Here is a 15,934-nt window from a genome sequence, read left to right as displayed (position 1 = left end):
ATCCAACTCATTTGTTTACAGTTTGGTTTCGAATTTTACCTGGTTTTTACTTTTTGTTTCGTTTTATTAATCCTTAGTATATTGTTTCTTTTTTCTCCTCATTGAAGATGCGAGTATCGAATTAAAACAATTTTTGGTGTATAACATATCTGTTTATCTGGATATTTGGTATGGGTTATATTTTCTATGAAATAAAAACATGTATAAAAAAAGTTGTTTAATGTCAAAATATGATTTTGAATGTTCTTATCCTCAAAGTAAACATTGTATAAAATGGTTAAACCTAACTATAAATCGTAGATATAGAGAAGTAATGTTATCAATCAACTGCAATACATTTAAGAATTCTTTACGCTTTTTTTTATATTTTAACAGAATATTACTTTTAAGATTCATATAATATTCGCATTTTAATCACGTTTAAACAATAAACTAAATTAAAGACTTAAAACTGCTTGACAATAAGCAATTAAAAAGCCTAAAAGTTTATTTTCTTATTTTATGATTCATCAAAGAAAAATTCTGTTGCATTTGTATCTTATTGATTTGAGAATTTTTCGTTTCATCATTGCTTTGCAAGAATAGAATTAAGAAAGGAAAAAAAATTGCACATGATAAATCTGTTTTTAAGCTATAATCTATTTTTTATTTTCATTAAATGCTTTTGCTAGATTGTAGAGTTCTGAAATCTATCTTATTGGTTAACTATAGTACCATTCATTGTAGAATGTTATCATGATTAAATAATCCCGTGTACTTAAATTTTCAAAACCTTACTTTATGGAAATAAAGCATAACAAATATATATTTAAGGATGTTCATAGTATATATTTAATTTGATATGCTTATCATTATTCTAAGCATTTAACTGAAAGCATTAATCAATGTACTCTAAGAAATTTTAATAAATGTTGCAATAATTTGATTATATAAGAGGAAAAATTTCTGCATTGATACTTGTGCCAAAACAATCACCACATTTTGGCTACTCCCACATAGTGGCTCCAGAGAATCTTAAAAGAAGACTAACTTGTAGCCAGTAGAATATATATTAAAAAAAAGTTAACAATCTCTTTGGAGTCTTTACAATTGTAGCTGGAACAAACAGATATTGTTACAAAAATATCTCATAGATAAATTTATTGATGTAAATAGTTTGAATAGTTTTGTTTTGATATTTTACCTTTCAAAATATTGATGTATAAAATTTAATTTATAAAATAAAATATTCAATGGTATAATAAATTTGAATATTTTTCTTGTGGGAACTTATTTGCATAAATAAATTGGTCCACATTGTTCTTATATGTGTTTTTATTTTAAGATACAAATGAATTGTTTTAGATAGTTTCTAATTTATTAAACAAATTATTTGTTGTTTCACTACTTTCATGAACTGCTTGCTAACTAAAGCAGAAAAATGAGACTGTTTTTATAGCAATATATTTAGTTCTGTAGTATGCTTAATAGTTATCTTTATCTTATACTTCCGACAAAGTACCAATGAATCAAACAGAATAATTCCATAAAGGCTTTAAACATGTATTTCTTAGTGTTGTTTATTTAATGATTGAAGTTGATTTATTTAAATAATTTCTTTTTTAAAATAACTTTTATTGTTATTTACATTTATGCACTGTAATTTTTAAAAACCGGTTGTTATGTTAGAGACATAACGCATAGCATTACATTTGTACCAACCTGTAACAATAAATTTTTAAATGTATGAAAGTTAATAAAAAATGGATTGTAAGTAAATGACACCGAGAATTATTTTCACAAAAATTATTAAATCTGTTTGACTTTTTTTTTAATTTTACATTATACACATTTAAAGTGTGCAAAAGTAAGGTCTCTAATGGCAAAATTATTTAGAAATAAAGAATGCTTAAAAAAATAAACTTTAAATATAAGCTGTGTCATTTAAAACTTTGATTGCCTAACTGAGTGCAATAGATTGCTAAATTCTTGCAACCTCTATTTTTATATTTTGTTTTCAAAAATATTATTGGTATATATATATAATCCGAATTGATTATTATATATATATATATTGCTGCTGCATAAAATATGGAAGTAAAACAAATATTTTTTTAATAATATTTGAGCTATTGGTCTAAAAGAGATTGTGGAAAAAAATAATTTTTCATATTTTGTATATATTAACTGTAAGCTAAAATAAAATTGTTATTAATTGGTCTGGTCTTATTGCATTTAGATTTAAATCATAAGTTTTAAAATTATATTAATATGTGCAACGTTAATTGCATATGATCGGGAATTAATTATAAAAATCGTTTTAAAATATATTATAGTTAATTATAAATCTGTTTTTATACATCTTAAGAAGAGTGTTAGACCTACTTTGGTCCAATTATCAATGATACTAACAATATTTCTGAAGAAGCTAACTCCAGGATACAAAAAAGAAATGAATACTTTTACTTAGATCAATTCTTATTCTAGAGCAAATGTCTTACTAAGGAAATCAAGTTGAAGATTTATAATACAGTTATTACACATATAACTACATTTGGCAGTAAAATTTGTGCTCTGACAAATGAAGACGAATTTAACCTACTAATCTTTGAAAGGAAAATTAGATTTTTCAAATCAATTAAAGAAAAATAATACACAGGAAAAAATAAGATACAGTAATGAACTCAACCATTTAATCAGACGAAAAATCGTAATTCAATATTTTAAATCCAGATATTTGGCACAGCGGGAGCACATTGAAAGATTAAATGATAATAGAAATCTGAGAAAACTTTTAAATTAGAAACCTTTAAACTAGAGACCAAAAAAGAGATGGTTAGACAAAACCATCTAGAACAGTGTTTCTTAATCTTTTTGATATTATGGACCCCTTTTAAAAATTTTTAAGAAGTCACGGACCACCCCCCTGTGAAAAAAATAATTGTAAAAAACATAAATTATTAGAAAACATTTAATTTTATTATTTTAATTGTATACAAAATTTTTAAAATTAAAATTTTTAATGTGAAGGTTGCTGCTGCTTTTCCTTAATTAATAAATTGAATTGGGGGATGGTTTTCGACAAAGCAACGTGCATATCATGCTCAACATTCAATCGATTTGGATGTTATGTTTTTATTGTCACAAGTGTGGAAAATCTCTCTTTGAAAAGATACACTGTAGCGAACGGAATTATAGCTGCCATAGCTCGCTTTACAAGCAATGGGTAGACTTCCAAACGTTTTAAAAATTAGGAGTACTCATGGACCCCTTAGAGGTTCATAAACCACAGGTTAAGAAACCCTGATCTAGAATCTAACCACCTTTAAAGGTGAAAGACAAAAATATGAAAGTCTAGAAGGATATTGTTTGTCAAACCAAGACTCACAGTGGGCTGTAGTGCTGTATAAGTAATCGTAATAAAAATATCAAAATAACTGACAATTTCAACTTGAGTCCAATATTTTTTTTTACCAGTCCAGTACCTTAATGGCAATTCAATAAATCTGTTTTCAACATTTAATAAATTGCCACTTATGACTTAAGGTTTCGAATGAAATTTTATTACTTTTTGAAGTTTCTATAAACGTGAAAACCAATGTATATAACCATAAAATTATATGCTATTTTCAATAAAAATCGCGTACTTACTTCCCTATGTGATAATTTTTTTTTTCCTTCTTTATTTTAGACTTGGATGGATAACCAAAACTCCTGCTTCAGGATGGCAAATCAGTTTTTAAAGTCTTTATGGGATATTTTATTTATAAATATTTCATACATGTTTAGACATGCAGAAGAGTCCTATCGTAAAAATTCAACAATGGCAAGTCTCATCAACCAAGTTCTATTCTTTATGCTGTGTGATTGCTGGTTTTGCCCTGAAGACCGCCTGACAAGTTTATATAGCCTTTTATTTTATAACGTCTTGGGCTACCTTTTTGCTTACGCAGACCAACTTTTAAGTTTACAGGATTACTCACCCGTCATCCGTGTCTCGGAACACTCAAATATTAGACATTTAGCTATGACAGCCACCAAAGTTGTGCTTGACCTTGCAAAAGTAGTAACATTTATCATTACAGGGGTCTTTGTTTTACTTGTATTTGGTCTCGAGCAAGGATTGGAACATTTCAACCCTACGTGGACTTATGTTGTTATAACACTATTTTATTATGTAATTACAGAACCCACTTGTCAAAAAAAGGGGACATCTTTGCTAACTATGTTGCAAATAATCTACTTAGAAAACCTTGAGCAATTATGGTATCCTGTACTAATAAGAGTATTTTCATCATTTACATCTCTTTTGATGATAATAATAGCTTGGTTCTGTACAGGGGGTGGGTGGGTTCTTATGTTCTCTTCCGGGTACATTAATGTGTATTTATGCCTCAAGGATATGGGTGACCATTGGAATAAATTACTGATTGAAAAATCTGTTTTAGATAAATACCGTTATGCCACTAAAGATGAGCTGAATGAGAAAGATGATGTTTGTGCAGTATGTTTACTATCCATGAAAAGAGCTAGAGTTACCCCCTGCCAACATATGTTTCATGGGGAATGCTTAAGAATATGTTTAAAAACTCAAACGGTTTGTCCAATGTGCAAACAAAATTTATAATTAATAGAAAATTTACATTATTTTCTTATTAGTTTGTTTACACAGCAAAACTTTTGTTGGTACTACTATAAATAAAAAATTGAGTGAAATTATGAATTTTCTAGATTAGCATTATTCTTAGAAAAGTGCCATATTTTTTAATTCTAATCAGTGCATCAAGACATAAATCAGTATTACCGGTGGCGTAATTTTAATGCATGTTTGAAGGGGTTATCGATTATCTCCTTTTAGTATATATATAGTCTAAATGTTTGAATTACAAAAAGTGAATAATGAAAACTTTTTTATATCTACATCCTACTTAAAATACAATAGTTCATTAATTAAATAATGTTTAATATCGGAGGAGGATTTGACCACCGAACTCTCCCTGAAATTACGCCACCGAGTATTACTCTGCTTTGTATGTTAAGAGCCATGTAATCAAATTTATAATAAAGGATTAATTGGAACCCAATCTAAATCTCATCCTAATTTCAGTGGCAATTTATTTCGAGAGTAATTCAGAGTGGAAATTTTTAACACTTTTGAAATAATGGTAATTTGTAACAAAAATAAATATTTTTAAAGTAATTTACAAACCTGCCTAAAATTATCAATTTTTCTCATGTAAAATATATATATATATATATATATATATATTGCGCGTTTAACACTCTTTTGATGAAAAATGCCTTATTTAAAACAGATTTTATGAAACATAACTAAAATGAATAAGTGCAGATAGGAATGGATTACTTTGAAATATAACTAAAATGAATTAGTGCAGATAGGAATGGATTCTTTACAAAAATGCTTGTTTCAGAGTGAATTTAGCAATAATCACTTCACTACAATTTAAATATTTATTTTTTCTGCAAAACATGTATTGGAATGTTTTTTAAATGTGGTGCTTGTAAATAAACTGTTATAAAGAAAAATATATTTGTTGATAAATTGTAAATATTCATCTTGAAATGAGCTTTTTAGCCTGCTAAAAATTTTAATTATTATTATGATAATAGTTGTCAAAAGAAGAAAAAACATTTAAAATAAAATGTGTGTATCATATTGTTGCATTTATCATAATTTGTTTTTGCTTTTAGTTTGAATTTCATTATGCTTTCTAGTCAGTTATGTTTGAAGATTGATAATGTATTTTTCATTGTATTTTAGCAAAGGAATTTGTTTATTAATAAATTATTTTAAAAATAATTTTTGTTTCTTACTTGAGAATTCTAGAATACTCTCTACTGCCATTTCCTAAAATGTTCTAACAATATCAACTCCTGACCGACAGAATTAGCTTAATAAAAGCAGCTGGAGTGCTTCTGAGACTATAATTCATGTAAATGTTAAGGAAAATATGCAAATTATAATGATAAAAACCATATCGGTAGTTAATTTTAGTTTCAAAATTTGACGAGATTTCCTGTGTTTGGTCACAACTAAGTAACAATAATTTCCCTATTTCTTTATAATTTTAATGATTTCTACTAAGATTTATCTCAGAAATTCTGTGGCAAATCAATTCTGAGTTTTATCATGGAATCTATTTAATAAATATTGATTGATTGATAAGCCAAAATATCGGGGGTTAAAAATCCGAACCTGTAGAGAAAAAAAGGATGTTTATTTAGAGGAAGTAGGTTTTTGTAACTTAAAATATCGTTTGCTCTAATTAATTGGCATATTTGAAGTCACACTTGAATCTTAGAACTCAAAGGTCCAATCATTAGATCAAAATTTAATCAGGGTGGTCGAATTTTTAAAAAATTTTTTTAGCACTGTACTGGTGGTTTTATTGCATAACTCCTTGAGTGAGGAAGAAATTCCCATTCTTTTATCTGAGGGTTGAAAGCAGGTTATTTTGATAATAAAAGCAAGTGAGACAAATGTATATCTTTTGGAGCTAAAGTGAAGTTACAAAACAGTGCAGTTAACTTTACGTTACAAAAGAGAGAAATCTTACATTATCTGTTCAAGCTAATTTTTGTACTTTTTAATATCTTATACTGCTTAAAACATGAAGAAAAAAAAATTTCAAAGTTTTATCCATTACTTTTAACTAAATATAACAAAAAGAGATGATGTTAAAGTAAAAATTGTAACAGTTATTGAGGTCCTTCTCTTAAAGATTCTTGGGGGCTTTTCTAATTACCTCACTATCTCAATTTATATTTTACTTCAATACCAATGTAAAGCGTGATTTCAAGTGAATGAGAATTGGCTTGTCTATAACTTATTAGGTTCACATTTATTTGAATAATTAAACATAATATAATATATATATATATTGTTATATTATATACATACAATGTATTTTACTATTTTGGGCACAAAAGGAATTTAGTGAAATAAAAAAGTTATAATTACAAAAGCATCTTCATACTTTTTTAGCTCCATGGTACAGATAGGCACCTATACTAAAAGTCGTTAGATTTAGTACAGCTACCTTGTTCACATTAAAACGTGATCTTAGACATTACTTCCAAAACTATGCATTTGTGTTATAAGGAAAAAGGAGTTTTCCTAGTAATTAAGGTTTTCCTAAAATAATTTTTTTTGGACTGAAAAATACTATTTTTTCGGTTCCATGTGATGGTTGCTATTTCAAGTTAAATGTTGATATGGAATTTAGTAGCTGGAATTTGCAAAACTGCATTAACTTCAATGACATTAAGTACTAAAGCCGAGACAAAAACCAAAGTGTAGAAATAAGTTTAAAATAGAAGTTTAGACAGGAAAATAATTATATAATTTTATTTTCCAACCATTTTTGTATAATAAAGTTATGTGTCTTTTAAAATATTTACATGTTAAGTGTGGATAATTTGTAATAATTAACTTAAATAATTTTTTCCCACTTAAATAAAAAATACATCTGTAACCTTAGAAATATTAAAATTGGTGTTGTACAAAAATATTGGTTATCAAAAACCAGTTGATCCATGGAATAAAGTTTCATTTGATTTTTAAATTTGCAGTTATCATGACAGGATGAATGTACATACTACATTATCTACAATGTATTTTTGAGAGAGAAAAAAAATTATTTTATTCCATTCCCAGAATGGTAAAGGTTATTTATTCTGCATTTATGGCAGACTAGTTTTTCTTCCTTGCTTCTTCAACTCAAATGGATAGATTTTAAAATAGAAAATAAGTATTGTGCAATCTAATATATTTTTTCATTCAAAAAAAAGTTTTTTTCTTCCAAAAAAAAGTTTTTTTCTTCCAAAAACTAGTTTTACTTAATTTGTAAAAAAAATTAATAATCACTTTGTATATATAGTTTATTTTTGAAGTATACATTTAATTCATAGCCATTTAAGTACTCTTTTTACTTATTAATGCAATAATTACTTAATTAAACATAACATACAAAATAAGTTATATTCCTAGTATTCATACTAGGAATATAGTTTATTCCTAGTATGATAAAAAAAGATGAAAGATAAATACTAAACTGCATAAATATAAATACTAAAATGCATGAAGATCAATATTAAACTGCATTAATTTTTTGTTTCTTAACCCACTGACGGTTCTGCATGTAAAAAGTCGTATTTCAACCTGGAGTCTTCTCCGCATGGCAAAACTGGCTTTTCCTTGTTATTAGATAGGGCAATAGTGTATAGCGGAGATCATTCTCCCAATATTGCCCATTTTCAAAACCACCAGTGGGTTAAACACTAAAAAAATCTGTAAACTATATTTTTTCAAGTTTACAATTTACAAAACTGTGTTTCAAAAATTCTTATGTATACACATTCTGTTTAAAACATTCAAATAAAGTTAAGCATTGAAAGGATTTATTTCCTCTGCAGTATCTAGAAGCTGCATTTCTTCTTCATACAGCATAATCGCAGAGGGTGGGAAGAAAGCACCAGCTATACATCTTCCCTCAGCATTCAGAAAGTTAAAGGTAGTAAGTGCTTTTTCAGTAGGTAATACTTCGGTGCTTATTTTATGAGATTTAAGAAAAGATCGAAGATCGGGATCGAGTTGCACTGCTTTATCTCCGGTGCCAAATATCAATAAGTCTAATTTAGGTTCTAAAAGTGAAAACAATGAAAGGGATTCTTTGGACACTTTTTCGAATGATTCAACATTCCACTGAAGAACGGTACGCGGAAAGGCTGCAACAGGGCCCATGATGAAAATTCCATTGTTAAGCCTAAAACCATGATTACCTAAGGTATCAAACATTACTAAATGCTTGTATTCTTTATTCAGTATTGTAACAGTTGTTTTACCATCACCTTCATAATTTTCCTGTAAACATTTTGTCACCATTAAAGTTCGAAAGACAGGCCTTCTTAATATATTCAGAGGTGATTTCAGAAGCCTGCATAAAACTTGAGTCATATCTGAAAAAAAAAAAAAATTAGAAAATATGTTTTACTAAATAAGTACCTAAATACACAGTTCAGTCACATTAATTTGACCACCTTTGGCAGAGCGGACCGCTGTGAGACGTGCAGGAAGATAGTGTCAATTAGGTTTACTCTTGGTAGCCCCTTGGTTCATCTAGGCAGTCAGTTGCTTAACAGTTGCATGTCTAGGCCTTTGTTCGCCCAAGTCATCTATAGCCTGTGGTGCACCACAGGTGCCATGGCGCTGATTTTGGATAGTGCCATTTTACTATGCACGGTATACATTTACCACGGCGGCACGCAAACAGTTCACTTAAATTATATATGCATGGGCGTAAGAAACAAAAAATTTGTTTTTCTTAGTNTTTGTGCAATTTTTTATAGTAAAAAATACTTTCATTCTTTAATTAGTGGTACACAGAGTTACGAAAAATTTAGAAGGGATACACAAAAGTCATAAGTTTGGGAAACACTGATCTAGACAGTCAGTTGCATGTCTAGGCCTTTGTTCACCCGAGTCATCTATAGCCTGTGGTGCACCACAGGCGCCATGGCGCTGATTTTGGATAGTGCCATTTTACTATGCACGGTATACATTTACCACGGCGGCACGCAAACAGTTCACAAAATTAGCCGTTTCCAAAATGCTTCGACCCTTGGCCCGAAGGCCAATAACCATGCCCTTTTGGGGGTCGGATAAATCGCTACGTTTCTGCATTGCGCCAACGATTTAAATGCTTTCCGGTGCCCTAGGACATCCTTTATATACACTCCACTGTAATGTGCTGCCACCTGCCTTCTGTGATTGGTTATTTCACGTTGACGTCAAAAGTAGGTGGTCGCATTAATGTGACTGTACTGTGTATTTATAGATATATATACATAATATATATTTCTGCCGCAGTAAAACAACATAAAAGCATAGAACAGTATAATTTATTTTGTAAGGTTGGCCTTTATAAAAAATGATTTTTCATTGAAAAACCTTGTTTGATAAATAGCTTCTCAGTGCTAAAATAAATTTTGAAAGCTAATTTTTTCATTACTAGTAAAATGTTACTTAACATATTTTCGCCCTCTTTCCTGAATGGTTCAACAGCCCAGGGTGAACCTTGGCCGTCTCAAGGAGCCTTCTTCCCGCCAATGCTTTTCAAGACGCATTTTCATCACCAAGATTTTAAATTCATTTTAATTTTAAAAATTTGCTTTTTAAGTATAAGTGAATATGTGGAATTTTAAATTATGTATAAACAATATCAGATAAAATCATGAAAAATACAAATAACTTGTAACATTCAAAATGCGTTTATATAACTAGCCTATGAGCAAAATGATATCTAGTGTTCTGCAACTAGACTTTAAACAGGTAAAATGTTGGGCAGGTATTGGCAAAAAAAAAATAATAATAATAATTATTATTACGATTTTCTTAATAATAATTTTATTTTTTAAAGTAAAAATGCAAAAAAAAAAGAAAACTTAATAAACAAATATAAAATTCTATGCAAAGACTAATTTAATTGAACATAAATTATTAAAAGCATATAAAATTTCCCCCACAATTTTAATATAAATTTTTCTGCTCAAAATATAAGTGTTTTGTAACACAGGTTTTAGATTTGAGTACTTTCATTTTTCGGAATAACTCACAACTTATGTATAAAAAACTTTTATAAGTGAGAATGTCTTTCTTTTGCATAAGATAAAAAATGACAATAATCTTATACACTTTTTTAACCGGTATTATTAACATGTAGTAACCTTAAAAATATTTAATTGACATTCTTGATAAGCTTTCTTGCATTACATAACTTGTTAACAAGTGTAGTTAACTTTTTTTTTTTTTGCATTTGCGTTATTAAAGAAGCGTTTAATTTTATTTAACAGTATCTTTTGATGTTTTTAAAACATTGATTTCAAATTTCTATATTCTTTGAGCATTGTAAATATATTCCAAGGTACATCAGATAAAACCCGAAGAGTCAAAATTTCTGTATCATTTAACTTTTGAATTAATTTGGAAATGGTGTCCATTACTTACTCTAGATTAATTTTCAATTCATATTTCAGAAAAATAATTTTTAGTTAAACATGACACTTATTAAACTGCTTTTTTTCAATTATTCTAAGAAACATCATTGCCTAACAAAAATGTTTAAAAATATAAAGCTATGTTTTTAAATGGGGTTGATACACTTACACATCATTGCTTTTATTTTGTTATCTGTCTGTTTTACTTAATTATTTCTTTTTAATACATGATATTTTTCAGAATTATAAAAAATACAGTTACTAGCACATATTAGGAAGATTAACTATTTAAAAAAAAATGTGCAAAGTTTAATATCGTATCAGTTTATACAATGTTGATAATATAAATTTATAATATTGTTACTTTAAGTGAAAAATTATGTCTCATATAAATTCCTTTTGGGTCAAATACGGATGAATTACAACATTTCTATAATAGCATACTATAAAATTATCTGTGCTCAACTGTTTGTATTGCTTTAATGAAAACAAATGTGGTCCACTGGTAGAACTACTTCATTTTTGTTAATAGAAAAGCTCTGCTGAGAGATGGTAAAGAACTGCCATTAATACCATAATTATTATACCCTAAATAGGAAATTTAAGTTCTGATAATAAATCGTCGAGCTGCATCACTGGTTGAAATAACGAAAAGGAAGGTGACAGATTTACATATATATAGATACGTGAATCTTCATTATAGGAAACCTATTATTAAGTACACAAAACGTAATCATTTCCTGTGAGAGACTAATAAAATTTTTGTTATCAAGGCTCAAATTAACATATATTGCAAAAAAAAAAAAAAAATTTAACTTTACAGGAGTTAGATTAATTTAGAAATAATATTTGCCGTTTTTCATAAATAAACTTCATGCAAAAACAAACTTTAATTTCTTAATATTGCTCCTGATACTTAAAAAAAAATTATCAACTATACCTGAAACTTAAATATTCAGCTCAATACATGCTCAAAGTTGCAGAAAAAAGAAAAAAACTAGTATTCCTGGGAAAAAAGTATGATCTTAGCTCTATCACTAGTCATATTTTAATGATTTTAGGATCAAGAACAGAAGAACTTACTTTTAAAAAAAAAATATGTGTTTAACAATTAATAATCCTCATAATTTTTATGTTTCATTGAAGAAACAAAACAAAATTCATGCTATTTCTGGTAATAAATATTTAAATATGCTAAGCAGAATGTCAAATATCTTAATTTTAATAAAAAAATCATCTATATATTTCTCATAAAAAGTGATTAAAAATGACTGAAGCTATTATAAGACTTATATCATTAGTTGAATTAATAAACATAAACAATTCTTTCTAATAATAATGAGTTTAAAGGCAATTTCATCACTCATGAATTCCTCATTTGCTTAGGTTAAATATAACTCAAATAAAAAGAAATCAAACAATTCGAATAATCTCAGTTACTATAACTATAAGTATCATAGATAAATTCTTTAATACTTATTTAAAATTTTTCAAGAATAAAAAATATAGTAAACAGATGTAACTTTTGTGATCATAACATCCAGTTTTGAACCAGTTTAACCAGATGTTTATTGAATTAGTTGATGAAAGCTATTGAAAAGTAAAGAAAGAATGAATGACAACAAAGTTTATTTTTGGAAAAAATTATCAAAACTGCTTAATTCTTTTTAACAAAGTTAAATGCTTTTAAAGTCTACAAATAAGACTTCGTAAATCCTAGAATGGTCCTTCAATAAGGTATTGTATTTTACAGGAATAGCTCTAATATACCCAATTAGTTTATTTACTCAAAGCTACATATCATATAAATTTACTAAAATATTCATAATAGAAGATTTAAATTTCTTTTTCTAGAATATTTGTTAATTTTTATCAAGGACACATAAGAACAAAAAAGGATATAAATATGCATGAAAAACATATTATTTAAAAAATGTTCTTTTACCACTATAAATTAATTACAACCTTTATAATTATAGGGAAAAAAGCCCATTGCACATTTTGATAAGATACAGTTAAGTTACAAACCCAATCCTTCATATGATGTCTAAAAAGTTTTAGTTTAAAAGAATTAAATTAAAAAACTTGATGACGAATCGATCCCATGAGAAACTGAAAAAGAAGAAAGGAAAAAAAAAAAAAAGAACATCCCTAAAGGTTACCAAATTGAAGGGTTTAACTCGTAGTTACTCTCGGAAAAATCTCCACCTTTTTTTTAAAAAAAAATTCGAACAAATAATAAACATTAGCTTAAAGCTTTAGATTTTGCTAAAAATTTTTTTTCACCGGCTTAAAACCTGACGGAAATTTTAATACATATTAACATAATTGATATCAATCAATTTAAAAAATGAAAAAAAAAATAAAGAAAAGCTTTAAAATAGACAAGATTTTTAATAAGCAAATCTGACATTTTAACGATATGACATATTAAAAAGCTTTTATCTACCGCTATATACTTGAATGAATGAAGATCAAGATTTATTTGTATTAAGTAAATATACAAATACCAACTGGTTACAGAAATATATGGTAAAATCTGCGTAGAACGATTTACATTTACATTTGCTTACAATTTTACATTAAACACTTTACATTTGTTTACAATTTAAGATGCCTATTTTTACCCAAATAAAAAAGGTGCTGATCAACCATGATAGATTATTTTTATTAAGTAACCAACTGGTTAAATAGACTGTTGCTTGGCTGCCCGATTTTTTAATACATAGAGGCATTTGATTGGTCGATTACAAATTCGTTTTCACCTTTATTGCTTAATCGTTTTGTCAGGTTTACTAGAATGACACTTTTAGCATTCTTGTTTGGCGCAATTTTACTAATGCGCAGGCTCAGTTTGATAATTTATTCAAACCAATCGAAGTACTTTGTAGACAATGAATATAGAGGCTTGTATCCCTCCCTTGCTTATGTATACTCAGACAAAGACATAAAGATAGAGAGATCAATCACTATACCAAATGGAGGGATGATTTCCGTATCGTGATCTACGCCAAAATTTGGCGAGATCCCTACGTCCCAAAAACGTCAAAAATGACGTTTTCGCAAATCGTCGGGAGTGGGATGGCTTCATGATGTAGGAATTGTTTGAATGACGAAAGATTGAAACCCCATCCTTTCTCCCTTTGTTTGAACTGAAAGTGGAAACTATACAAATATAAAAACTGAGAGACTTAGTTTTAATTTAGGAAAACAACAATCTTTTAAATGGAATTTAAAATCTATTTAAAAAGAAAAGTTTTTTAGCATTTCTTTTAAAGTTGCTAATTATTGATTAGCAAAATACATTTAAAACAAAACATTTAGTCTAACTTCTGCAACACTGTTCTGACAAAAAAATATTGTAATTAAACATTAAAGAAGTAATTATTATTTTTAAAGTAAATTCTTGTTATATATTATTCTAAATATAATAAATATTGTTCCAAAAAAGGAAATGGATGTAAAAACAAATCACGAGTTGATTGAACTAAAAAACACTGAATGTTATTAATAAAAACGTAAACTAAGTATTTTCGTTCATATAAATAAAGTTCAAACTTATTGTAAAATTACTTACCAGCTCTTTCAATGAAATTTTCCTTATAAATAAATCACGGCCGTATTGAAGGAAAAGGAAAGACATAAATAAAAATGTCCCAGGAAGTAGACATTCTTGATTTACAATTATCGGATCACAAAGTTATTAAGTTGATTATAAATAATATATAAAATACTTGGCGCATCTAGTTTTTAAAAAACTGTTAATTATTAGTTATAATTCGAAAATTGAATTAATAAGATTTATTTAAAACTGCCAAACGTTATAACATAGGGAAAAGTTGCACGTAAACATGCCTATTCAACATTAAAGCAAAACTGAATTGCCCGCCAACTGTTGAACAAGTTGTTCACGTGTCTCCATATGTGTAGCGTGAGGGGCAAGTTTTTTTTTCCATAGAGAATTGTTTCTTTGTATTAATTTTTTGTATATATGCATATTAATTTTTTATATGAATGTATATTTATTTATAAATATATATGTATAACTTAAAATAAAGGAACAGTTTCCAAAAAACAAAAAGCTCACTCCCCTCACGCTACACCTTTGTTTCGAAAAAAGAAGGTACCGTGTGCAAAAATTGCCGCCAAATTGAATTTATACATTCAATTTGGCGGCTGACAACAAGTATTTTTTTTTTTTTTTTCCGTAACAATTATTTTTTTTTCTTTGAAAACTCACTGGGGAAAATAAGAGTTTAGCTTTCAAAAATTAAGAATTCTCAATAACAGTCGGTAGCAGGGCTAATATTAGGCCAAACTAAGCCATGACCTTGGGCCCCCAATGATTCGGGCCCCTTAAAATGAATTTTTTTTAAAATAAATTTCAAAAAATTAAGGAAAACAATGATTTTTCAAATGTCTTCAAAATATTATGATTATTTTTTTGTTCTAATTTAATAAAATAACGTAAAATTTAATTTATTATTATTTTAAATATGCTATTTTAAATGAAAAGGTATTTAAATACATTTATATTTGAATAAATAAAAAATATACGAGAAAAAAATTTAATCTAAGGCCCCCCAAAAATTTGAATTGCCTAGGGCCCCGCGTACGCTTACTCCGACCCTGGTCGGTAGTGTCAAGTGTGCTTTGATCTGAAAAGTCCTGTGAGAAAATAAAAATATTAAAAAAATTTTTTATTCCATTTATTGTTGTTAAAAGTCGATTTTGTTGCGAATTAATAAATGCACTATGACGAACGCATTTAGTTTTTTACTCTAAATCCTTTGAATTGATAGGCAAAATAGTTTTGAAGTTATAGGGGTGTATGCACAAAAAGCGCTATTTTGCAATTGTACATATTTAAGCTTCTGACATCGCTATCTAAAAAAATAAGGTATTGATCCCTATTGTTATTGAAACAAATAAGGTATTG

At 27.7% G+C, this 15,934-nt stretch overlaps 2 protein-coding genes across 2 annotated transcripts; one reads left to right on the top strand and one right to left on the bottom strand.

The window, feature by feature from the left end:
- The first annotated feature begins 10 nt into the window (after nt 1–10).
- On the top strand, nt 11–5,800 carry LOC107436357 (E3 ubiquitin-protein ligase RNF139). Its single transcript, XM_016048036.4, has 2 exons — nt 11–168; nt 3,671–5,800. Exon 2 carries the CDS (start codon nt 3,677–3,679, stop codon nt 4,604–4,606), a length of 930 nt encoding a protein of 309 aa, XP_015903522.1. The 5' UTR covers nt 11–168; nt 3,671–3,676; the 3' UTR covers nt 4,607–5,800.
- Nucleotides 5,801–7,863: 2,063 nt separating this feature from the next.
- LOC107436356 (NADH dehydrogenase [ubiquinone] 1 alpha subcomplex assembly factor 3) lies at nt 7,864–13,740 on the bottom strand. Its single transcript, XM_043042465.2, has 2 exons — nt 13,623–13,740; nt 7,864–8,958 (listed from the first exon to the last, which is right to left on the bottom strand). Exons 1-2 carry the CDS (start codon nt 13,648–13,650, stop codon nt 8,384–8,386), a joined length of 603 nt encoding a protein of 200 aa, XP_042898399.1. The 5' UTR covers nt 13,651–13,740; the 3' UTR covers nt 7,864–8,383.
- Nucleotides 13,741–15,934: the final 2,194 nt, after the last annotated feature.

Source organism: Parasteatoda tepidariorum, chromosome 5, assembly GCF_043381705.1.
Source record: "Parasteatoda tepidariorum isolate YZ-2023 chromosome 5, CAS_Ptep_4.0, whole genome shotgun sequence".
Lineage (NCBI taxonomy): Eukaryota > Metazoa > Arthropoda > Arachnida > Araneae > Theridiidae > Parasteatoda > Parasteatoda tepidariorum.
Note: the sequence above shows the minus strand (reverse complement) of the source record. Positions and strands in the feature narration are given on the sequence as shown.

Coding starts and splice junctions, on each gene's coding strand:
- LOC107436357 (XM_016048036.4), top strand. CDS start 3,677: ATGGATAACCAAAACTCCTGCTTCAGGATGGCAAATCAGTTTTTAAAG.
- LOC107436356 (XM_043042465.2), bottom strand. CDS start 13,650: ATGGTTGATCAGCACCTTTTTTATTTGG. Junction 8,959..13,622: donor TCAGCACCTTTTTTATTTGG/GTAAAAATAGGC, acceptor TTTTTTTTTCAG/ATATGACTCAAGTTTTATGC.